At 35.0% G+C, this 26,427-nt stretch overlaps 1 protein-coding gene across 3 annotated transcripts; it reads right to left on the minus strand.

The window, feature by feature from the left end:
• Positions 1 to 618: 618 nt before the first annotated feature.
• LOC120350762 (dimethyladenosine transferase 2, mitochondrial) lies at positions 619 to 26,233 on the minus strand. 3 transcript variants are annotated; one of them, XR_005571018.1, is made up of 8 exons: positions 25,799 to 26,216; positions 20,571 to 20,731; positions 18,191 to 18,326; positions 12,657 to 12,796; positions 10,952 to 11,113; positions 7,489 to 7,643; positions 2,317 to 2,579; positions 619 to 2,239 (listed from the first exon to the last, which is right to left on the minus strand). XR_005571018.1 is itself a non-coding variant. In XM_039425511.1 (8 exons), exons 1-7 carry the CDS (start codon positions 26,166 to 26,168, stop codon positions 2,369 to 2,371), a joined length of 1,335 nt encoding a protein of 444 aa, XP_039281445.1. In that variant the 5' UTR covers positions 26,169 to 26,217; the 3' UTR covers positions 619 to 2,258; positions 2,336 to 2,368. The 3 variants fall into 3 exon arrangements, 2 of the variants coding, with proteins under 2 accessions (XP_039281445.1, XP_039281444.1); XM_039425511.1 differs by having other exon boundaries at positions 619 to 2,258; positions 2,336 to 2,579; positions 25,799 to 26,217; XM_039425510.1 differs by having other exon boundaries at positions 619 to 2,579; positions 25,799 to 26,233.
• Positions 26,234 to 26,427: the final 194 nt, after the last annotated feature.

Raw genomic sequence — 26,427 nt, forward strand, 5'->3', positions numbered from 1 at the left:
CAGAAATGTTCTATCTAATCACAGTAAAGTGAGATTAATTTTCAAAGGGAAGGCAAAATTTCCCTCACAAAGGCCCAGTTGCACAAAAGACGATTAGATTTTAATCCTGATTTACTTCACGTGAACCAAACCAGAGAAGACCATTTTAAAAAGATGGATCTACTGGGATTAATCAGGATTGAAAATAGCCCGGCTTCTTTGCAACCGGCACTAAGTACCTGATTGAATGATTACAAAAGTTCTACAGCTGAGTCATAATTTTGACACAGTCCACCACACATGAACTCGCTCACTCACTTCCATCACCAACAGACTACGAAATAATTATTATCATCTGTTTTTCCAAGGATGATTAATAATTATCCTTTTAATGTCCTTCAGCGAGTTTTCCAAGGGATGATACCTAGTTCAATCGAATCTTTATATTATAAACCTAGTATGTTCTGAATTTCGTGATAATCGTTAGAGCCGTTTTCGAGATCTGGTGAAATACAAACGTCTAAACATAAAAACAGAAGTTGCTTGTTTAATAGTATAGGATGAATAGTTTCAGAATTCATGAGGTCTGATAATCTAAGAATATTTTGACACCAATACTGAGAAAAAAATCAAATAGCCTAATCAATGAAATGAAGTTTATTTGTTGGAAAATACATTTTTTGTGATACATTTAATTTAGCTATTTAATGATTCCAACATGAGTCTTTGATTTATGCGTGGGATGACAATAAAAATAGATTCAATACCTATGAACTTCGTAATTCAAGCTCAGAGAATGCATGGGATACGAAATATGTTATCTGAAAGATTAAGCACACTAACAAGTCATATCATAGAAAAACAATAGCATAAGTAGATATCCCATGGTATAGGGCATTTATGTCGCAACTTTTACAGTTATCTCAAGCCGATAGTCCACGTAGTTCTTTCCAGTGAAGCTGGTAGTCTCTCATATTGTGCCGTTCATACACTCACATCCGGCCAAAGCAGTAAAAATCGACAGTAATCGGCTAGAGTTAACAGTAAAAGTTGCGTCATAAACGCCCTATACCATGGGATATCTACTTACGCTATTGTTTCTCTATGGTCATATCTGTCAGAATGATTATAGTGAGGTCCACGTTACAATGGCAGTGTTTGATTAGCAATGGTATTGCTATCCTTCTCTATCATTAAACAAAGCGGATAGCACTATCTCTTTCCCGGTTTGTTCTGTTGCCAGATTGTCTTTTAACAATGTAGAATTGATAATCAATTAACAAAATATTTCATCTTACTTAAGAAAATTCATTATGAAAGGATTGAAAAATATAATTTCTTGCTTAATAAAATATAATTACTGATGGAAATAAATTGGAAGTTGCATTTGTTCAAATGCTAATTAATTAATAATTATTATTAAACGAAAATCCCAATTAAATGCTGTAAATCACCCCGAAGACTTCTGCTTCTGCAAATATTGACAACAGGGTAAACAGCTAGATGGGAATTCGATGAGCGCTACTATACAAAAATTATTTGTCAGCCCGGGAATAGAACCCAGTACCTCCTAATTGCCGGTCAGGAATGCTTACTGACCCTTACCGTTCGATTCCCGGGCTAGGTACTGCAAATATTCACAACAGAAATGTTTTATCTTACACGTAAGGGTAAGCATTCCTGACCGGAAATTAGGAGGTACTGGGTTCGATTCCGGGCTGACAAATAATTTTTGTATAGTAGCGCTCATCGAATTTCCATCATGCTGTTTACCCTGTCGTCATTAATTGCAGTAGCAGAAGTCTTCGGGGTGATTTACAGCATTTGATTGGGATTTTCGTTTAATGATGATTATCAAAATATAACTATTTTAAACGAGAATGAACCGATAAAATATTACATCAATAAACCTGTATCAGCAACCGTCTATAGAAGGCATTGACAAGACAGAGGATCGACAACGTTTTTCTCCTATATTTCTCCACTGCCATTATAACGTGGACTTCACTATGGAACGAAATACTTTCAAGGTTAAACATAACTTTCTTAGAAACAGTCCACTACAAGTTTTCTGCCTTAAATTTCCATTCACCGTCAAGTTTTATGTTTACGGAAACATTTTCAGTTCTCACCAAGTTTTCGTTCACTTTTACGTCCTCCATTCAGCATTACGTCCATTGAGTTTCCCGATCACCGAGAGAGATAGAAACACCGAAATTCATCTAGGTTTTATGTCTCGATTTTAGGTTTCGTCCATCATGTTTCCCGATCACCGAGAGATAGAAACACCGAAATTCATCTAGGTTTTATGTCTCGATTTTAGGTTTCGTCCATCATGTTTCCCGATCACCGAGAGAGATAGAAACACCAAAATTCATCTCTCTCCCTCTCAAGGGTCATCGTACTCCTCTAGGTCCTCGTTGGAAGGTTTCTTCAAGGTCAGATTTCCCAAGCCAGAACTAAACGTGAGTCCATCATCATATGGTAGACAAATGTCCATGAAAATACTGTAAGCCTCCTCTGGCTTCAATTCACCAGTCAGAGTGTAAACCGTGTAACCCTTGGCGATCAACTTTGGTCCACAGCCAGGAATCCACTGTCTATCAATAAAAAATTCAGAAATTAGTTAGGTATTCTAATAGGAATGTTCAGTCATAGACAATAATAATGATAGCTTTATTTACATTCTTGAAAGAACAAAAGCCTCTCTTATGAGGTACTAGTGGGTAACCCGTGCTTCGCAAGGGTCTATTTTAAAACTGCAAAATGAAAACTTGACGTAATAAAAAATCGAAATTTGAAAATAGACCTATAACCATCCTCGGTTAATGAAGAGTCTATATGTAAAATTTCAAATTAATCAGTTGAGTATATTTCAGACGTGATGATGCGTCAAACATAATTCCCTATTCCTTACGTGTATAAGCCGGTTCTTTCCTTTATTATAGTATAGAAAACTGAAGAATACATAATACTTGGAAACCTCACAGAATCATATTGATTTTTCCAATACATCAATAAATTTTAGTTCGATTAGGATCCTCCTCAATTTGAATCAGGCAGCCTTTTGTTTTCCCAATTCCAAACAAAATACCTAAAATACTCGTTTCACTAGGAATTCGTATCTGATAGTACATTATAACTGAAGAATATAAATTATTTCTTATTTTATTGTGATCTATTCATGTTTTTCTTATGAAATTCAATTATAGGACTACAGCATGAAGACTATGTCCAATTCATTTGTACTGGTGGCAAAATTTTACATTAAAAATAATTATTTGATAAAATCCAAGTTCAATAGTAATGAAAACAAATTCCTTCAAAAAATAATTGATAATAATACGTTTCGAGGGAAAAAATAAAAACAAAAAAATGGGAAACCTCGGGGATTCGAACCGATGAACCATCGCTCCGTAAGCAGGCCTTTTACCGCTGCGCTACGTAGACGTTCGTAAATGGTAGTCTTATAACCTGCTCATAAATAGACAAACTTTGGGCTATGAAACGTCATGTAGCCTACGGTAGCATAGATGAATTTGAACATTAATTCTGAAAAATCTAGAAGGAAAATTGAAATTTGGGCTTCCAGGTGCACGAGATTGATATTTTTAGAATCTATGTTCAAAATTTGGAGATCTAAATCATTCCCGTTTTTCCGGTATGCAATCCACAAGTTGACATGTTTTGATGCGAACAAACGAACACACGAACAAACACAACCCTTCTCTCTCTTATTATATAGATATATGTGGTTGGCAACAAATACAATTTCACATTAATTTGAATTATAAAATTTTTCACTTTTCAATTCAGAGTCTGTCAATAAATTTTGCCCATCTTCTCCTGGCTCTAGCTTCGGCCAGCCACAAATCTCCAACTCGTTGTGAAAGTCCATCCCTCCACCGGAGTGCTGGTCGTCCCCTTCCTCTGGTCCCGTCCCGTGGTATCCATTCCGTGCATGTCTTCGCCCATCTGTCAGCTTCCATCCTTGCCACGTGACCGGCCCATCTCCACTTGATTAGATGAGCTTCCCGTTGCAGATACTTCACATTGATCATTTTCAAAATTTCCATGTTTCTAACTCTCTGTTGCAGTCGAAGCCCGAGTATACTTCTTGACATTTTTGTCTGAGTTGTCTCTAATCTTCTGTCAAGTTCAGCTGTCAGTGTCCAAGTTTGAGCCCCATACAACAGTGATGGATAGACACATTTTCTGAGGGCTTTCGCTTTTAATTCATTCGAGAAGTCTCCTTTGAATATTTTCCTTTGGATCCAATACTTCTTCCATCCCTTGTTTATTCTCTGCTTTATCTCCTTTCCTGTTCGATTCTCAAAATATAGAAGTTGACCCAGGTACTCATATTCATCCACATAGCCTATCGACCCAGCAGTGACCTCAATCCTCTTCTTACTAGAGTTGGTCATAACTCTTGTCTTATTTGCAGTCATAGACATACTCTGTACAAAATAACTTGTGACTTGGGAGAGACATGCGCAGTAGAGATGGCATACAGAGGTAGGGATACAACGGCTGCGAAGTTGCCGTTCTGCGCCGGCCAGCATTCTCTAATTTCTCGTGAGTATTCAAGCGCTCATGTTAAACTTACGGAGTTTCCTGTCTGGAAGCCTTCACTAGACTGACTGTAATCGACAAATTGGCAACTGCGCTTCTACCTATGACTCTATCCATCACATTAATTGGCTGATCTCCCTCAATTTCCCTGCGCCGCATATTTTCCAAGTCAAAAGTTATTTTGTACGGAGTATAGTAGTTCTGTGAACAGTAAACCTGGCGCAGTTATAAACCACAGCCTCTTTTGTCCATCAGAGTAAATCCTGTCCTGTCCTCTCGTGTCGGCGAGATATCAGTGTGAAAACGATAAATGGCTATTGGGGTTGGTGTATCAAAAATGCTAACATCAAAAGCTAATCTCCTTTGAGACATACTGGCAACAGGTCAGTCCGAGTTGAAACACTAACTCCGTAAACTAAGCCATAGTGCATGACAGGTGGTTGATGGTAACGTCAGCACAGGTAGGGCTCCTACACCAAAAATCTGGTGTGGTACACTCACACAACTTTCCTTGCTCATTGAACTGGGAGCCTCATTCTTAAACGACAATAATTTAGAGAAATAACATAATGACGATTGGCGGCAACATAATTATTTGAAACTACGATCAGACTACTGTATATGTGTGTATATAATTGTTTTCAGAGTACTTTTTCTCAAAGTCTATTTCTCAAGGATGGGGTGAACCCCCCATTAGTTTCCCAGAAAGGAGACTCATGCCAGTTGATGGAGATGATAAATAATTATACAGCGTATGAATTTGAAATAAATCAGTCGAGTAATTTTTGAGAAAAACGTGAAATACATGGTTTTTCAGTAATTATCCGCCATTTTTCTCGAGAATATTACGCAGCTCCTGCAATTTTCCTAGAAATGAGACTCATGTCAGTTGATAGGGCTTATAAATAGCTATCCATGGTATAAATTTGAAGAAAATCGTTAGAGCCGTTTTCGAGAAAACCGTGAAAAACATGGTTTTTTAGTAATCATCCGCCATTTTTCTCAAGAATATTACGGAGCTCCTGGAATTTTCCCAGAAATGAGACTCATGTCAGTTGATAGGGCTTATAAATAGCTATCCATGGTATAAATTTGAAGAAAATCGTTAGAGCCGTTTTCGAGAAAACCGTGAAAAACATGGTTTTTTAGTAATCATCCGCCATTTTTCTCAAGAATATTACGGAGCTCCTGGAATTTTCCCAGAAATGAGACTCATGTCAGTTGATAGGGCTTATAAATAGCTATCCATGGTATGAATTTGAAGAAAATCGTTAGAGCCGTTTTCGAGAAAAACGTGAAAAACATGGTTTTTTAGTAATTATCCGCCATTTTTTCCGCCATCTTGAATTGAATTTTATTGAATTTCTTATGGTCGGGTCCTCATGGTATAAGGACCTTAAGTTTGAAATTTCAAGTCAATCGGTTAATTAGGAATGGAGTTATCGTGTTCACAGACATACACACATACACACACACATACACACACACACACACACACACACACACACACACACACACATACATACACACAGACCAATACCCAAAAATCATGTTTTTGGACTCAGGTGACCTTGAAACGTATAGAAAACTTGAATTTGGGGTACCTTATTTTTTTGGAAAGCAATACTTTCCTTATCTATGGTAGTAGGGCAAGGAAAGTAATAAAACACTAGCTGATATAGATCAACTGAAATCAACAAATTGTTATTGGTGTAGGAGCCCTACCTGTGCTGACGTCACCAGAATGCAATATGACTTTGTTTACGGAGGTAGTGGTTGAAAGCAGAGAAAAGTCGAGAGAAAATACTATGTTACTTTCAGTTATTGACCGAACGAAGTGAGGTCTAAGATTCAAGTCGACGGTTGGCATTTCTCTTAATGTTTAAATGTTTATATGTTTATATGTTTATATGTTTATATGTTTATATGTTTATATTTTATATGTTTATATGTTTATATGTTTATATGTTTATGTTTATATGTTTATATGTTATATGTTTATATGTTTATATGTTTATATGTTTATATGTTTATATGTTTATATGTTTATATGTTGCGCATTTACGGCGAAACGCGGTAATAGATTTTCATGAAATTTGACAGGTATGTTCCTTTTAATAGTTATTAAAAAGAGAACAGTGACAAATCAATGTAGAATTATTCTTACAATTCACATTACATGAAAAAAACAAAAATATAAGAGTATAAAGTTTCAATCTGAAGTTTAGAATGCCATAAGCTAAAGGCTAAACAGTAGATCAGAGTTTTGCTTGATGATATATGTTATATTCTATGCACACATGCAGGAATCACTTGCGAGACGTACAAACTCATTCTGAAACTGCTTGCCAATTCAATAAGGAACATTTCCAAGTCAGTTGAATAGGGGAAGAGGAATAGTTCATTTTTTAAACTTTATGTTTGCAGTGATAGAAGTGACAACTCCAACAAGCTTTTCTTCTAATAATAATCGAATTCATGGAATGTGCACAACAGTATCTGTGATTGTACTACTTCCCCGCCCGCTTCAAACTACTTTCAATGTTTAATAGGGTATCAGCTGTCGGGGAGCTTAGTTACCGGGTACAATCACTACAACCAGACCCCTCATAGGCCTATCCAGCAGGAGATTTACTGTCGGGGAGACTAGTTGTCGTGAGCGTGTGAGGAGCTTAGTTGTCGCCGACAACTAGGCTCCTTCGTTCTAGTAGGGGATTTACTGTCGGGGAGACTAGTTGACGGCAATGGTATATTTTGCCAGGGGATTTACTGACGCCTGTGATCAAAATAGCGAGGAGACTAGTTGTCGGGGAGACAGGTTGGCGGCGACCCTTTTCTAGAAGCTGTGTGATTCTGAATGATTGAATAAACAAATCTAACGGTCAAAGTGGATTTTTGATGGATAAAAATTATGATATTTCAATTTCAACTTACTCTAAAAACGGTATGAGTCGGTTAGTCCTGACGTTGAATACTTGTGACACAAAATTGTAGAAGGCACTCATCTGATCCAAATCTCGAAGCCTGGCGAGTTCCGGTCTACCCGTCACTTTTATCAAATACAGTAAATCGCCCTCTTCCTTAGCAAGCTGTAGATAAACAGACAAATATTATGCTTTGATTTACAGTAGCCTAAAACATTTGATATTATTTTATAGCAAAAACATCATTCATCAAATGGAAATCGCATTTATTCAAATGCTAATCGATAAATAATTATCTATACTATAATAAAGGTAGGAACTGGCTTATACAAGTACGGCATAGGAAAATTATGTTTGACGCATCATCTCGTCTAAACTAAGATAAGATAAGATTCTTTATTTCGCATCCAATTTACAACAACAGAACAGCGCACAAAACTAAAAAAAAGATAGCAAATAAGAATAATAAAACAATACTTAAGACAACTTTTTAACCGAATAAATATGAAATTCGTCTAAACTACTGGACTGATTTACTTGGAATTTTGCATATAAATTCTAAATTGACCGAGGATTGTTATACGTCTATTTTCAATTCTTAAAGATTTCATTACGTCAAGTTTTCAGTTTGTCAAGTTTCACAAAAGACCCTTGCGGAGCACGGGTTACCTGCTAGTTTTTGGATAAAGTAGCTCTCATCGAATTTCCATCTAGCTGTTGACCCTGTTGTCAATATTTGCAGTAGCAGAAGTCTTCAGGGTGATTTACAGGATTTAACTTTGGATTTTCGTTTGATATAATTTATAAATCATTCATATTCTGCCGGCACGTTTGATCATCTTATCAAATTCCACTGAAATTGACCGAGTGAAATCTTAAAGAGTTTGAAATAAGTCTAGAACCATTCTCGGTTAATTTAGAATCTATATGCAAAATTTCAGTCCAGTAGTTTAGACGTGATGATGCGTCAAACATAATTTTCCTATCCCGTACGTGTATAAGCCAGTTCTCTCCTTTATTATAGTAAAGATAAGTTCTTCAAATTGGTACTAACATAAAAAAGTGACAGAACTCAAATCTTGTTTAGAAACCTTCCTCAACTTAATGCCAAACTGACAAAATTGGACTGTTTATTAATTTAGTTACCAGTTTTAATCATCTGTTTCGAAGAGGTAGTCTCTCTAGATTATAGTTCAGTGGTATGCATATTTCAATAAATTATAATAAATTCATGTTCCATGAATGAGATTTGAATATCAATTCTGAAAAATTTAGAAGGAAAATTGAAATTTGGGCTTTGAGGTGCACGAGATTGATATTTTTAGAATGTGCAAAATTTGGATATCTGAGGGTAACCGTCCACTGGAACCGCATTCAACCGATCCGTTCGGCCGTTGGATCGGACGAATCTGCCGGCCGTTAATTCGGCCGAATATGGTGGTCCATTGGAACCGTTTACGTCAGTCTAGTTCAGTAGTAGGCTGGTTGCCAATTATTGTATTAACTACTATCATAGCCACCAAAATTTTACATAAACAATGATTATATTGAGATTTTAATGACTGAATAAACGAATATCCACTAAATTATTTATTCATTATAATAATCTTATCTTCAGATCCTATTTGTTCAGCAATCTTTGTCCACAGATTCCTTTGAACATCACGACGATGATATCTTTTGTCTCGCATATCCCACACTGGAACATGCTCTTGAACCAAACTTATCAACTTTCCATTGCCCATAGTTACAACTTTATAGAACAGAACAACTTCAAAAAACAAAAACAAACAAGACTGTGAAACAATTTTAGCTTAGGAACACTTTTTTGTCTCAGCTCGACTAGTTAGTTAGGCCGGATAGAGCCGGAAAATCTCATTCAATTCGGATCGAAAAATTGATCGGCCGGAGACGGCCGTGTACAGCCGTATGAACCTGTTGCAATGGATGAGCATCTATTTCTTTCTTTGTTGGGGGATCGTTCGGTCGCGTTCGGTTCTAGTGGACGGCCCACCTAAGGGCCGGTTTCCGAGCTCGGGATTTAGCTAAGTTCTAGACTTCAACTGGCTTTAAACTCTGGAGTCAGAAAATTGGCTTTTCCTACAGTTACGTTGAAAAGTGGCCATTGCTGCACTGATTACAGAACGCAAAAAATCACTTTTCCGCTCTAGTGCGGGAAAAATTTTTCTGCACTCCAGATTTGCAACATGGCAACGCAAAATACTTAGTAGGTTATATGGAGCAACAGTGCAGCAAAATCAAAATGGAGTTGGTAACAGTGACTGCTGTGGCTGCTATAGTGAGCAGAGGTGCAACCAAGCACAACGCGCTAATTATTACATTATAATTATATTATAACCAAGGACAACATTTTTATTCAATTTGACAATAAATTAAGGTTTTTATCAATAATAAAATTACACAGAAAAACATTTGATGCATTTCAGGCAATTTTACCCATAATTACCCACTTTTCATATCCAATGGTAACTGTAGGAAAAACTTAATGTGAAATACGTGCGCAAAGTTCCTCTGCTGCACTCAAGAAACCATTCCGCCCTCGTCTACGGCTCGGGCGTAAACGTTTCTTTCGGTGCAGCAAACTGTCACTTTGCGCACTAGTTGCACAAATAACTATTCCGAGTCAAAGCGTTAACGTAGTTGAGGACTTAAATAGACCCTGGAGTTTATAGATCACGTTAGACCCTGGAGTTTATAATTTCGCTTTCTGAGTGAAGGGCTTATAAGTCCAGGACTTGAATTAGATTCTCGCCTCTTTCCGAGTCAAAGATTTATAAAAAATCGTCAAGTCCAGAACTTAAAACAGCGTAATTTTAAACCCTCGACTGGGGTAGGGTTTAAATTTAAGTTCTAGACTTAACTGAGTCTAACACAATTCAGTTATTGTTTTGGAGTAGATGAAAAGCCAAATAGATGTCATGGAATACCTAAATTATTTGGAATAGTCCATCTAAATTCATAATTTATAGTTTGCAAGTTTATTTTGCAATAAAATTGTATCAGAATATGCGTAAAAAACTAACCTTATTTTACGATGAATGTGACATAAGCTAAAAATGTTCAAGAAAAATAATACAAGGATTGCCTTGGAATATTTATATTCCAATCTGAACGTTATTAATCAATGTCATATTCAAAATATAAATAATAATAATATAACAATAATAAATTATTATTCCAGTTTTTTTTTCAAAACAAATAAGTTTTCAAACTCTATAGCCTAATGAAATTTTTATTCTAAAATCACTGGTTATGACCGGTTTTTCCGGTATGCAATCCACAAGTTGACATGTTTAAATGCGAGCAATTACAGCCCTACTCTCTCTAATTATGTAGATAACTGTCTAAATATTTTTACATGTTTTGATGCAAACAAACACAACCCTACTCTCTCTTATTAATTAGATAAACTGTCAAAATATTTTAATAGAAACTGAATACTGTCTAGTTACCTGAATACAGTGAGATGACTTTTTATTAATCTTCAACTTTTTAACGGGCAGAAATGCGTTGCGAGGTATTTTCAAAAGCAGCTCGGTATTGAACGTATTTTGGAAATGAACTGACAGAGGAGTGTAGATCCTGTTACCCAAATCACCTCTGTTAGTTAATGTCTGAAACACAAGCAGAACAAATACACTAGAGACCCCCTGGGTTAAAGAACTCGCTCATTTTTATTAATTTCATTTTTTCATTTACTAGAGCAAACAATAAAATAGTCGGAAAAGAAAAAACAGGCTATTGCCCAAAACTTCTTCAATTTCCTAATTTTGTCTTAAAGTGTCCAAATATTATTTAGGTTATGTCCATTTCAATTAATACTCCAAATAATCAATCTTAATATACGAATCAGAATAAAACAAACAATTTCAAATTTAGATAGATTGATAATGAAAATTCCGTAAAAACATGAAACAAACTTCAAATTCACAAAATAATTCAATAAAAACACAGACTCATGAACTGTTGTATGGATCTCTGAGATCTGATTACAGTAGTAGGTTCCATGGGGATCCTATTCCATATTAAAAAAAGAATACTTTCTGTCACTTCAAAACTTTTGTCCGCTATCTTTGATCCGTCATATGGATCCAACTTCATTTAGAATTCTTATTCTTAGAACTAGATATCAACTCATAGTTTCTAGTTGATGTTTTTCAAAAATATCGAAAAATCTAATCTTGAACACTAAGGTCGATATAAGAAAATTTGACATGATAATTTTTGTCACAAATTGCATGTAGAATCTATGGTATTCGGTTATTACACCTTTCGTGGGACACCCTATATATTTATTTATTCAACAATTTATTAAAAAACCGCATAATCATGAAATGATTGGGAATGAAAAGAAAGGGTAAAGGAAAGTTCAAAATAGTTATTTGTGCAACTAGTGCGCAAAGTGACAGTTTGCTGCACCGAAAGAAACGTTTACGCCCGAGCCGCAGGCGAGGGCGGAATGGCTTCTTGAGTGCAGCAGAGGAACTTTGCGCACATATTTCACATTAATTTTTCCTAGTTAGGCTACCATTGAATATGAAAAGTGGGTAATTATGGGTAAAATTGCCCCTGAAATGCATCAAATGTTTTTTTGTTCAACTTAATAATTAATAAATAGAATAGAATGTAGTATGTGTGTTTGAATGGCGGCTGTGTGGTGTGTGGGTGGTGGGTGGTGGGTGGCACTGTGCTGTCCTCCAACTCAGGGTGTCCTTGTCCTTGTCCATCGTTATTATTATAATAACAGTCACTGTTACCAACTTCATTTTGATTTTGCTGCACTGGTAATCCATATAACCCACTAACTATTTTGCGTTGCCATGTTGAAAATCTGGAGTGCGGAAAAAATTTTTCCCGCACTAGAGCGGAAAAGTGATTCTTTGCTATCTGTAATCAGTGCAGCAATGGCCACTTTCCAAGGTAACTGTAGGAAAAAGGTATTTTATACATAATATTAAAGTATTTACGTGCCTATTACATGGGAAGCCATAGTTGGCTAGGTATTTATCATCCTTTCTTTCTTTCTTTCTTTTCAGCACACCTCGCCATGAAGCCTGTTTTTGTATTTTGATTGTGATTTTTGTGTTTTGATTTCTTTTATGTATATTGTATTGTGCTGATTTGAATAACATTGATTGATTGATGTTCTGTACTCACAGCATAGGAGAGTGGGTCTAGTATAAGGTAGAACTCGGGCTTCCCACATTGGTACATATTTTCTTGTACCATTGTTCCAATTATGAAGGATTTCACGAAACTTGTACCGTCTATAGCAGCTATGAGGCAATAAGAAGGATCTGAAAAAATTATAAGTTGAATTATTTATTCGATTATGTTATAATGTAAACAATATCGGGGGACCGAGCTTCGCTCTGGAGTAAAAAATCATAGAGAATTTATTACGAAAGAGGAAATAATAATATATTTAGGCCTATATAGTTTATACAGAAAAATTCTATCTAATAACAGTTGATTGAGATTATTCCCAGTGGAATGCAAAAATCTCTCTCACAAAGGCCCGGTTGCACAAAAGCCAGTTGAATTTTAATCCTGATTAATTTCACGTGAACCAAATCAGAGAAGACCATTTTAAAAAGACGGCTTCTCTGATTGGTTCTCCTGGTATTAATCAGGATTAAAATTTAACTGGCTTTTGTGTAATCGGAACAAAGTACCTGATTGAATGATTGCAATAGTTCAACAGCCGAGTCTTAATTTTGACTCAGCCCCGCACACATGCACTCGCTCACTCACTTCCATTATCGACAAACGACGAAATTATCAGCTGTTTTTCCAAGGATAAATATATTATCCTTTTAATGTCATTCAGCGAGTTTTCCCAGGGATGAGACCTAATGCAATCGAATTGTTATATTATAAACCTACTATCACAGAATATAAATACAGCAGTATTTATATTATAGAAGTACTATATTATTTATATTACAGTATTTATATTATTTTATTATAGAAGTTTTCTCTGCTACTATGTTCTGAATTTCGTGAGAATCGTTAGAGCCGTTTTTGAGATCCGGTGACATACAAACATATAAATAGAAATTGCTCGTTCGTCCAGAAACGAAATAGCAGCTCTTTATGAGTTCTGGGGATGATCTGTGGTGCGAGTACAAAAGTGGTGGAGGGCTGAACGAGAGATCCATGCAACACTGGATGCAAAAACATTGAGATCTTTCTTAAGAATTGTTGCAACAGAGTAACATGAGAGACCACGTTCACGTGATCCTTGACGCAGTGATTTCTTAGGGCTCCTCATGAACATTTCACGAACTCTGTCAACATTCTCTGCTGTCCTTGACGTTGATGGTCTTCCTGATCGTCTTGTATCTGAGACACTCCCTGTTATTAGTAAATGGAATTGAAATTTTCAACATTTTTTGCATCCAGTGTTGCATGGATCCCTCATTCAGCCCTCCACCACCTTTGTACTCGCACCACAGATCCTCAGACCTCATAACGAGCTGCTATTTCGGCTCTTTCTTCCAGTCAAGAGAGGGGACATTTTCAAACTGAAACAAATGGAAATTGGTGTTAAACACAACCTCAAGGAGTGCTCTATCTAACAAATGTAGTTCTAACAAAATTGGTTCATAAATAAAAAAATTATAGCTGTGTAAAAATAGGGAGTGACTTATCAGACACCCTGTAGTATAGGATAGGATTACAACATCACCATTAATTACATAACAGGGGTCTTTTCGCAATGGATTTCCAAAGCTATACTATAATATGAACATTATGCAACGAATTGAACATTATAATACGGTTTCTGATGCTGGCAGAAGGTTTCAGTTTGTCAAGTTTTCACTAGATCAAGTTTTTAGTTTAATAAGTTATGAATTCGTCTCAGTTTACCAAGTTCTCATTCCTTCAAGTTGGCAGAAGGTTTTAGTTTGTCAAGTTTTCAGTTTAATAAGTTTCGTCGAGATCTCAGTATCCAAGTTCTCATTCCGTCAAGTTTTCAATTCGTCATGTTTTGATTAAATCAAGGTTTTACTTTGTCAAATTAACAGTTTATCAAGTTTTCAGTTTGTTGAGTTCTCAGCTCTGGGGTCATAAGTCCTCTAGTGTAAGGCTACTGAGAATGCAAAAAACATGTATATATCAGACTGTAAATGTGAATGTAAATATCAGACTGATTTGTGGTCTGCCTTCCCGAGCTCATTGTAGAGAGGGGTTTGTTCATCTTGTTGTGATGACGGTACCTGCACTATTCACTTTCCAGAGCCTACTGTACATAAATAGTTATTTGTGCAACTAGTGCGCAAAGTGACAGTTTGCTGCACCGAAAGAAACGTTTACGCCCGAGCCGTAGGCGAGGGCGGAATGGTTTCTTGAGTGCAGCAGAGGAACTTTGCGCACGTATTTCACATTAAGTTTTTCCTACAGTTACCATTGAATATGAAAAGTGGGTAATTATGGGTAAAATTGCCTGAAATCCATCAAATGTTTTTCTGTGTATTTTTATTATTGATAAAAACCTTAATTTATTGTCAAATTGAATAAAAATGTTGTCCTTGGTTATAATATATACTTAATAATTAGCGCGTTGTGCTTCGTTGCACCTCTGCTCACTATAGCAGCCACAGCAGTCACTGTTACCAACTTCATTTTGATTTTGCTGCACTGTTGCTCCATATAACCTACTAAGTATTTTGCGTTGCCATGTTGCAAATCTGGAGTGCAGAAAAATTTTTCCCGCACTAGAGCGGAAAAGTGATTCTTTGCGTTCTGTAATCAGTGCAGCAATGGCCACTTTTCAACGTAACTGTAGGAAAAGAAAATATTAATTCATACGATGATTTGGGTTCACATCACTCATATAGAACAAGAAATAGGAGTACTTAAGGTCTGATCAGGTTCAATTACACCAGGACTCAACAAACTTTTATCTATACAGCGATGACATTATTGAATTTTCTACCTCCTCCTATCAGAAACCTGGATATTATTATTATTATTATTTTCATTGCATCCCAAACATCCGAATAATCAGACTGAGGATAAGTCAAGAAGAGCAACCTAAAGGAGGTTCTCAACACATATCATAATACATTAATAAAATACTGTAATTATACAACACACACACACACATATATATATATATATATATATATATATATATATATATATAAACATACATACACACATACACATACATACAGCATATATAAAAACGCAGTTAGTCAAGAGTACCTATGTACAAGGACCTGGGAAGAATCAAAGACAAGGAATAATAATATATCACTCCTGCAGAAACTCATCCACAGAATAGTATGGCCTTTCAAGCAACAGCCTATTTAACATTCCTCTGAATCTTCGTAAGTCCGCCATGTCTCTAATATCCTGAGGTAATCTATTATATATTTTTGGGCCCATATATTGCGGAGATTTTTCAAACATGGCGGTTCTATGAGCAGCCACTGATAGGGAGGCTGAGTGCCTTGTATTGTAACTGTGGATTTCTTATTGCGGGTGAAGTTTGGTAGGTTTTTGTGAACGTATGAACAGATCTCCAAGATATACAGTGACGGCAGTGTAAGTATCCTGCTACTCAGGAATAGTTCTCGACAGGGATATCGGGGGGGGGGGGCTTACCAAAAATAAATCTTAATGCTTTTTTCTGAGATCTAAATACTTGGATGAAGAATTTTGATCTTCCCCAAAGGGTTATGCCATACTTGAGGAAAGGAAAAAGATAACCGTAATATACCACCATTAGGGCTTTGAAGCTCAATGTGTTTTTGAGCACTCGCAGAGAGAGAATAGCCGAGTTAACCCTGGAGCATATTTTTTGAGTGTGTACTGACCAGTCCAATCTACTATCTAGTGTTACTCCTAGAAGATCAACAGCAACGCTCTGCTGGGGTACACTCAAATCGGCCAACTCATTAAAGTTCCTGGCTGCAAAATGGGGGGGTTGGAAGGTAATGAACTTTGTCTTACTTGAGTTCATAGACAGACCATTTGCAGCAAACCATCTCTTGATATTCAGTAGCTCTTCCTGTGTTTGGGTGTGGGTGACTACAGCTCTCAAACTTGAATTAGTAATAATAGAAGATGTGTCATCGGCATACTGAATAAGTGGCTTAGTAGAGCAAGATGACAGATCATTTACGTATATAATAAATAATGTGGGACCAAGAATGGAGCCCTGTGGTACACCAGAATTGATTACAGCCCATTTTGATTGATAATTTTTATTGTCATGGTTTATTAGGGTGGCCTGCATCCTCTCTTTCAAAAACGAATTGAACCACCACAGCTCCCTTCCCCGAATGCCATATTTTCTCAACTTCTCAACAAGAATATCATGATTTAAGCAATCGAATGCTTTTGACAGATCGCATAGCACTCCACATACCTGCTGGGAGGCGTCTAGACTTGCCGACACAGTATTGAAAAATTTTATTAGAGCAGCTTCTGTATCAAGTCCCCTTAAGAAGCCAAATTGTGTTTTTGAGACTATATTATTCACTCTCATAAAATGAAGAATTTGTTCATTAGCTGCCTTCTCAAAAAGTTTGGAAAAGGCTGTGAGGATGGCAATGGGTCTGTAATTGTTCAAGTCCTCTTTGTCATTTTTCTTGAAAATAGGTATCACCAGTGCATACTTCATTTTATGAGGGAACTTGCCAACAGTATTACAAAATTTAAAAATGAATTTAAGGTAATTTTGTCGAAGAATTGTATTTATACAATCAATGAATTTATCCAAATAAATCTTGAAGTGTAATTGCCTTATTACATTGGGATCAGAAAACAATTTCTGGGTAGAGAATTAGTTATAATTATTTGTCTATGTACAATAATTGTGACTAGTACCTAATAGTTGTATTTATCTGTTATGTGTTTACTTTTGTTGTTAGCATTTGACGTTGTAATGCATTTTGATGTTCTTACTTGCTAGTACAATAAAACATTTATTTATCAATTCGCCAAGTTTTCAGTTCATCAAGTTCTCTTTTTCGAATTATTTATTTATTCTTACAAAAATCTAGGAGTGCAACAGGCATAACAGCCCAAACGCACTCATGAATACAGGAAATACATTATTAAAAATTATTACAAAAAAAATATACATAAATACTAGAAAAGTAATAAAAGAGAATGATTAAAATGGTACATGTGAAAAACAGACAAGAAAAAAATAGTTTATAGCTATTTTGAGAAAGAAAAGATTAATGTTAATGGTAAATGATAAAACTGAATTTTGATTATTCAATAAGATCAATCATAACCACATAAAAAACAACATATAACCTACGTATTACATATGGTTAATTCTAAGAGAAGTGATAAAAGAAAATAAAGAACTAGAGAAAAAAGGGAGCAAAAGGGAAGGGGAAAAAATATTAAAAGTTAGTTAATGGAAAAAGGGTGACCATGGAGAGAACAGAGAAAAGGCCATTGTGAACCAGAGTAAATTAAGAACAACAGGTCTATATTACTCTTCAATTAAAGAATGGTGACATTTTTCTCTTGAAGCTCCATTTAGACAAGGAGAAGAGATCCACCTGACCATCACAGCAGAGGAATGTACGAGGAATACGATTCATTGGTGAGAAATAATGACCAACCGTGTTACATCTACAGATTGAGAACTCTTGCCGATTACGATTATTGAAGACAGGAGCCTTAAAATTCAGCCTTGCCAACAGATTAGGACTTACCCTCATCCCAAGATCTAGCTTTAATGCCCGAAAAGACGTCGGCCGTTCTAGTACCACCATCTATGCCATCCAAGTATAACAGCTTCCACAGCTTCGAAACATTTTTCTTGTGAATTTGTAAACCGGGAAATTTCTCCTGCAAATGATAAATCTCTAATTAAACATCGAAAGAAAATCCAAATTGAATGCTGTAAATCACCCCGAAGACATCTGCTACTGCAAATATTGACAACAGGGTTAACAGCTATAGTGAGGTCCACGTTATAATAGCAGTGATTGATAAGCAATGGTATTGTTATCCTTGTCTATCATTCAACAAAGCGGATAGCGCTAACCCTTTCTCGCTTTGCTCTGTTGCCAGATCGTCTTATATAACAATGTTGAATTGGCAATTAATTAACAAAATCTTTCATTTTAATTATGAAAATTTATTATGAAATTATTGAAAAATATAATTTATTACTCAATAAAATATAATTGATTATTTTAAACTAGAATGAACAGTTAATATTACATCAATAAACCTGTATCTATAGAATTCATTGACAAGACAGATGTTCGGCAACGTTGTTCTCCTATCTTTCTCCACTGCCATTATAACGGGGACCTCTTTATAGATGGAAATTCGATGAGAGCTACTATCCAAAGAATTTTTGCCCTCGGGGTGATTTACAGCATTTGATTTGGATTTTCGTTTAATAATAATCATTTATTAATTATCATTTGAATAAATGCTAATTTTTTCAATAATTTAAATAATTTAATTCTAATAATTTCTCATTAATTTCCATCTAATAAATCTCTCTAGTTATTTACCTGCATCCAGTATTAATGTACAGGCTACTTAAAATTAGTATAGCCTAATTACTTACCCTACTCAAGAGCTAATGTACTGAACTTTAGTCATAAACTTGAGACAATTTCTGCTACTATACAGAGTGAGTTATTCACTCAAAAATTTCTCTCCTCTCTCAAATGAGAAAAAAATCACACATTTTTAAATTCTTTAAGGCTACAGTGGAGCTCACGTTATAATGGAAGTTGAGAAAGATAGGAGAACAGCTTTGCCGATTCTCTGGCAATTCTAAGACAATCAAATCAAATCAAATAGCTTTTTATTCACAAAACATAATACAAATTCATGAAATTAATTTACACATTTAACAATGAATACTCTCCACAAAGACTTGAGTCTGTGGTGAGTGGAGAGTGAGTTCTTTCAAGTTGATTGAGATTATGTTCTCATGTTTTGTACATATAATTAAGACTATTTCAATTGAATCAACTAACATTCATCAGCAAATCGAGAATATAAATTGCACACAATGAAATTCCATACTGGTAATAAGTATATATAGACAAATATATAAATAGTAGCTTAAAGGCTATACTTAATCATTATAAATGGCAAATTCACTAAGTTCTGAATAAGAAGGCGGATTGAATCAGTTGCTCTGCAGCATCCCTGCCAATTTCTAATAACCATCTACTCAAATGTTGCTTGTAGGTGTTAATACTGTAATTTTCAGACTGTTTTAAATGATTGGGAACGTTTCTATATAATATATGACATATGTATTTACTATTATTTTTAAAGCAGTTATGTAGGAGTCGAGGATGAGCAATACCAAAGTTAATTAGATTTCTTTTATTATGAGTATGAGCTAAATTATTGAAAATGAAGTGTTTGTTGTAGTATATGTAATTCATTATAAAACACGTATGTAAAGCTGTCTAATATTAAAAACTTGAAACTCTTCGTAAACAAGATTAGATGGGTAGCGATAGTCTCGCCTGAGACATGTCTTGATGACTGCTCGCTGTGCCACCGCCACCGGCTCCAAGGCAAACGAGGAGGCTCCACCCCAAGCTATGACACCATACATAAGAACTGACAGGATATATGCGTAGTATGCCACCCGCAGTTGATGTAAAGGGAGGACCTCTCTTAGCTGTCTGAAGGCATATATCATTTTGCGCACTCAGCATCAAATGCCTTGGCAATATCAAGGAAGGTAATAAGTACATTATTACCTTCGCCCACCTTTTGCACCATTTCGTTGGTGATATCGAACAGAGCATTTGATGTATTCTTGTTTAATCAGAAGCCATACTGATTGGAAACTAACAAATTATTTGATTCTAAATAAGACTGTAATTGAATTTTAACAATTTTTTCAAGAATTTTGGAAAATACACTTAACATGGAAATGGGCCGAAAATTATTGATTGAAGATTTAGAGCCGGATTTAAAAATGGGAATGACCTTGGCAATTTTGAATGCATTTGGGAATTTGCCTGTTCGGATACTTAATACAATATTACTTGACGTATTGTACAAAAAAATTGATAATTTAGATCAAAGAATAAAATAACTCACGGTCAAATATGAGAAGAAAATAGAATTTGGTTCAAAGAGTTGGAGATTGTTTATGCCTGCATCAATGAGCTCCTTTGTGAGAAATCCAGCACCTGGATTGCATTCCAAAACGGGAAGGTCTGTTGAGGTCATGTTCCTTTTGATCGATTCACAAACGTTTCCTGCATAAATTAGCAGACAAAATTAATAATGATATCAAAAATAGAGAAGAAAAAAATGAGTAGCCTTTAAAATATATATATATAATTTTCATATTTATAAAGCGGCAAAATTAAACAGAGATAAAATAATAAACTTAATCCAATTAGACACCAATAACCCCATTTTTGATAGAATCATGCGAATTTAAATCCACAATTTATAGTTTTAGTTCATCTTCTCTTCTTTTCTCTTCTTCTCTTTATTATTATTATTATATTATTATTTATTATTATTCATTATTAAATATCTATAAAAGGCTGAGCCCCGACAGACTGAAATCACACCACAGCCCAAACTACTAAGCCTAAAAACTTGAAATTTTGCACAATTGTTTATGGTAGCCTCAAAACATCCACTAAGAAAGGATTTTCAGAAATTTGCTCCCCTGAGGGAGCTGGGGCCCCCCAAAATTTTGTACTTTTTAACCGCTCATTGCACAGCAAAGTCATGAGGAACTTTTTTGTTCAGCTATGAAAAAAACTTAGACCTATGCAGAAAAATTCCGACCAGGAGAAAATAGGGGTACAGGAGAGTGTATTTTTCGAAAATTTTCATGGAAAATCACACTCCAGCCCAAACTACTTGTCCTACAGACTTTAAATTTCGCAAAAATATTCTTCAAACATGCTAGATGCGCACTAAGAACGGATTTTGAGATATTTTGCCTCTAAGGGTTTCAAAGGATGAAAAAGGATCCAACTAAGTAAGCTTATGAACATGGTACGGTGAACGCCATATGGAAATGAGATAATTTATTTATTGACATGTGATATTCTTACATTTATGTTGTAATCATTGAAAATAACAAAATAATATGATAGAAATTCCAAAAAAACAACTGTTTTATTATTGCTTTCTACCTGATTCCACTTAACCTCAATAATATTGTTCTGATAATAATTATCAGAACAATACTTTTATTATATTAATATTTTATTATATTAATATAATAAAAGTATTTTAATATATGATGTATTTTTAATTATAAATATTTTATTATATTAATATAATAAAAGTATTGTTCTGATAATTAATTATTATGATGAATATAATAATAGTATTGTTTTGGTAATCAATGAATATTTTCATTTTCACAAACTCTGTTAATGGTGAATGTGGAACAGCTGCATCAAAGAAATTCGGCATGTTTGGACGCTATAAAAGGCTAAGCCGGGACGAACTGAAATCAAACTACTGAGCCTAAAAACTTGAAATTTCGCACAATTGTTTATGGTAGCCTCAAAACATCCACTACGAAAGGATTTTCATAAATTTACCCCCCTGAGGGAGCTGGCCCCCCCAAAAATTTTACTTTTTTACCGCTCATTGCACAGAAAAGTCATGAGGAACTTTTTCGTTCAGCTATGAAAAAAAATTAGATCTATGCAGAAAAAAATTCCAATCAGGAGCAAAGGGTGGTTCAGGAGAGGGCACTTTTCGAGAATTTTTATGTGAAATCACTCTACAGCTCAAACTAATCAGCCTACAGATATAAGAATTTGCACAAATATTCTTCAAACATGCTAGATGCGCTCTAAGAACGGATTTTGAGATATTTTGCCTCTACGGATTTCAAAGGATGAAAAAGGATCCTATTAAGTAAGCTTATGAACATGGTAAGGTGAACTCCATATGGAACTGAGATAATTGACACATGATATTCTAACATATGTTGTAATCATTGGAAAGCTTAAAACAATTTCATCAATCGGCTGATCAAATTGATTTTGCGTTGATTGAGAGGTCAAGCTTGCCACGTGTTTGTTCCATTGTTGTATGCTTGGCAAGTTCGGTTCGCGCCTTCTATCAGCTGTATATGGAGTCTCATACATTCCGATTAGAACAGAGCACAAAGATTTTCTTTGGTTAGGAGTTTGTTGATAATTCTTTTTTCAAATTCAAATTCTATTGCTATCACATTGAAAACTTTCTTAATAGACAACAAGATTACAGAAAAAAAATGTCAAACATATACATACATTTATTTGTAGCACGGCCAGAAAAAGTCAAACTTGAGTACTAGCCGTGAGTTTATTGAATATAACTGAATATATCTATTTTTTGTTAATATTTTGTGAATAAAAATTACGGGTTTATGAGAGATGCGAGTGATTCCTTATATTTTATCCAAATGGTTATTCATAATATAGTAGTCGGGGTCATTGCAATCAAAAGTTTTTTATTCTGTACGGAAGCTAATACATTTCATACGTATTGATTGTCCATAATGTATTCAGTGTCCATAAAGGAAGTAATTGAACTACTCAAAATTAATGGCTTACTGCACCCTCATAGAATTTATAGTATTTCTGGTGATTGAGCCTGTCTTTTTCAGCGTTGACTATTAATAATAAAGCTTAATTTACAACTAGCTTACCCGACAAACTTCGAACCGCCAATGTATCTCATGTCACACTTGACTTTATTTGGTGAATCATGAAATTTATCTGACTATCGATATTTTTATTTACGTCTCAATACGGACTTCCTATATGCTTAGTCATGCAGCATTCATTATTCCGAAAACATATTATTCTTCTCAATCAATTGGTAGTAATATCTATCAGTAAAGTTTTGAATTGAGAAAAATAAAGGTTAAATCAGTGTTTCAAAGATGAATTCAATGTTTTCAAAGCTGTAGATTGTCAATGTATGGTCCAGGAAATATGCGATGTACGATGAATCACACAGAATTCCATATTCTTTCCATTTTAGGATGAATATAAGCTAAGCTAAATTCAAAAAAATTAAAATTATTCTTTCATTCTTCAGTAATTAATGAATGCAATATGAACAACTCTCTTTCATTAGGTGAATAAATTTTTTTCAACATTTTCCAGTTTCTCAATGATAGGGGAGTGATAATTATTTGTATAGGTCTTCTAAGGAACCATTATCAACAGCTGGTACCAATCAACTACACTTCAACTCCAAGCTACCGTTTTAATACCAGTACACAATTTATCATAGGGTGACGTGTTTATCACAGCTGGTAACTTTAGATGATAAAGCATATTATCACAATAATATGATCTTGAATCATGATCATCTTTCCGCTCTTCGGTAGCCGCTCGGCCGAAGATTTCGAAAACATAGGCCTGTAAAATGGATTAATGAATAATTAGTATTAGCCCCCCTATCAAATTTTCTGTTTAGAAACCATCCTCAATAATCACACAACATAATCACAAAGTTTCATGCCATTATGTCAAGTAGTTTTCAAGTCTACAGGGAAAAAACAAACATACAAACAAACAGACATTCATTTTTTTATAAATAGATTTTCATTCGGCTCAAACAAAAGTTTCGTCTCTAAATGAAGGTAGAATGATAAGGATTCAGTTCTGTTGTTTTAACATTTTTTCAAGTCACTTTCAAAAAGTTCATGTAGTACCTACTAATGTGTGAGACACTTCTGGCGCTATCATAGTTTCACCACTATTCTGTTCTACAGTCCTATCTCTTGTAGTCGCTAACTATATCTATAATAATTATATAAAGTAAAGAGCTGGCTTATGCACGTACGGGATAGGAAAATTATGTTTGACGCATCATCACGTCTGAACTACTGGACTAATTAACTTGAAATTTTGCATATAGATTCTTTATTAGCCAAGGATGGTTATAGGCCTATTTTCAATTCTTCAAAATTTTATTACGTCAAGTTTTACAACAGATCCTTGCGAAGCACGGGTTCCTGCTAGTGAAATCATATGAATACACTAACATATGATCAAAATGAGAATCTTCTAGCAGTATTTATTTATTTATTTCATATCACTTGAAAATGGCATCAATATCCAAAATATGTTGTGATTAAATAATTCATAAAGGATACTAAGATTTTTACTTTTCTTTCTATTTCAGACTTCGTGTTTCTGCAGTGCTATTTTCCTGTCACCAGCTGGCTTAGACCTTTGAATAGTAAACTTGAGATGCGCGTTAACACTATAGCGTCAGTTGATCAATTTTCATAATGGCAAGGAAATTTGTGTGAGTGCGCCACACCAGATTTTTACTTTCCTTGCCCTATTAATTACCATAGGTAAGGAAAGTATTGCTTTCCGAAAAAAATTAAGGTACCCCAATTACTAAAATTTTTATACGTTTCAAGGTCCCCTGAGTCCAAAAAGTGGTTTTTGGGTATTGGTCTGTATGTGTGTGTGTGTGTGTGTGTGTGTGTGTGTGTGTGTGTGTGTGTGTGTGTGTGTGTGTGTGTGTGTATGTGCGTCTGTGTACACGATATCTCATCTCCCAACTAACGGAATGACTTGAAATTTGGAACTTAAGGTCCTTATTACAATATAAGGATCCGACACGACCAATTTCGATCTAATGCAATTCAAGATGGCGGCTAAAATTTTGTCAAAAACAGGGGTTTTCGCGATTTTCTCGAAAACGGCTCCAACGATTTTGATCAAATTTGGTATACCAAAATGGTAATTGATAAGCTCTATCAACTGTCACAAGTCACATATATGTTAAAATTCCAGGAGCTCCGCTACATCTATGCAAAGTTTGATTTTAGATTCCCAATTATCAGGCTTCAGATACAATTTAAACAAAAAATTCCAAGTTGAAACATTAAGCATGGAAATCTTTACAATTTATGTTCAATAACATTTTCACTTAAAATTTAAAATAAGTTCGAAATTCGAGAAAATGTTTCAATTGCAAACTGTTGATTCTATTAAATCATTCACTATGAAGAGATAGCAGACTTCGTGTGTCTCCAGCGTTATTGTCCTGTAACCAGCTGGCTTGGATCTTTGAATAGTAGACTTGAGATGCGCGTCAACACTAGCGTCAGTTGATCAATTTTCATAATGGCAAGGAAAGTTGTGTGAGTGCGCCACACCAGATTTTTTTAATTGCCATAGGAATTCAGTAGGTACCGTAGTCAGGTGGCGAATCTGAATTCCTTTAACCTTTTGTGTAATATATTGTTAAATGATGACAAAATAGTTTCTTACAATATTTGATCTTAATAAACTATATATACTAGCATTACAAACTAAAATACTCACGTGCTACAATTTCATCGCATAAATACGATGGTCCATTCCTTGCTTGATCTTCGAAACTCCGCTTGAACAAATCCTTCATTTTTCGTAGAGATTCTCTTGAGTTGATCAATTCACTGGTAGCTTTATTAAGAGCAGTTTTATTCTTCTTTTTGATTGTTTTAAAATCGTTTTCCGATGGATCAAAATCTCCAGTTTCTGTAATAACAGAATTGGACCGTGTGTTTTTTCCATCTATTACAGTTGAATTTGCAATATCATCTCCGATTTTATGCTCCGAACAAGAGTGTAAAAACTTTCTACTGGTGACAAGACACAAATTTCTGAAACTAATATTGTTGCTATAGAAGTATTTGGAATAAAAACGAAACATTGAAAAACTTGTGAAACTTATGTTTAGGTTATGTTTCAAAATTGAATATCGAATGCTGTTTGTTATCAAACATTGATTCTGTATATATCGATGTTTTAAAATTGACATTCGATTGTTGATTCTCGATCTAGTTATACTTTTTGCCGCTAGAGTATGCTAGCTGTCCAAAAGTGAACACACTAGTATAAGATTCAACCACTAGATTGCAGCACCTTACAAATATTCCTTGCTTTCCAAACCTCTAAGCAATACCTACTAC

This window comes from Nilaparvata lugens, chromosome 4 (genome assembly GCF_014356525.2).
Source record: "Nilaparvata lugens isolate BPH chromosome 4, ASM1435652v1, whole genome shotgun sequence".
Lineage (NCBI taxonomy): Eukaryota > Metazoa > Arthropoda > Insecta > Hemiptera > Delphacidae > Nilaparvata > Nilaparvata lugens.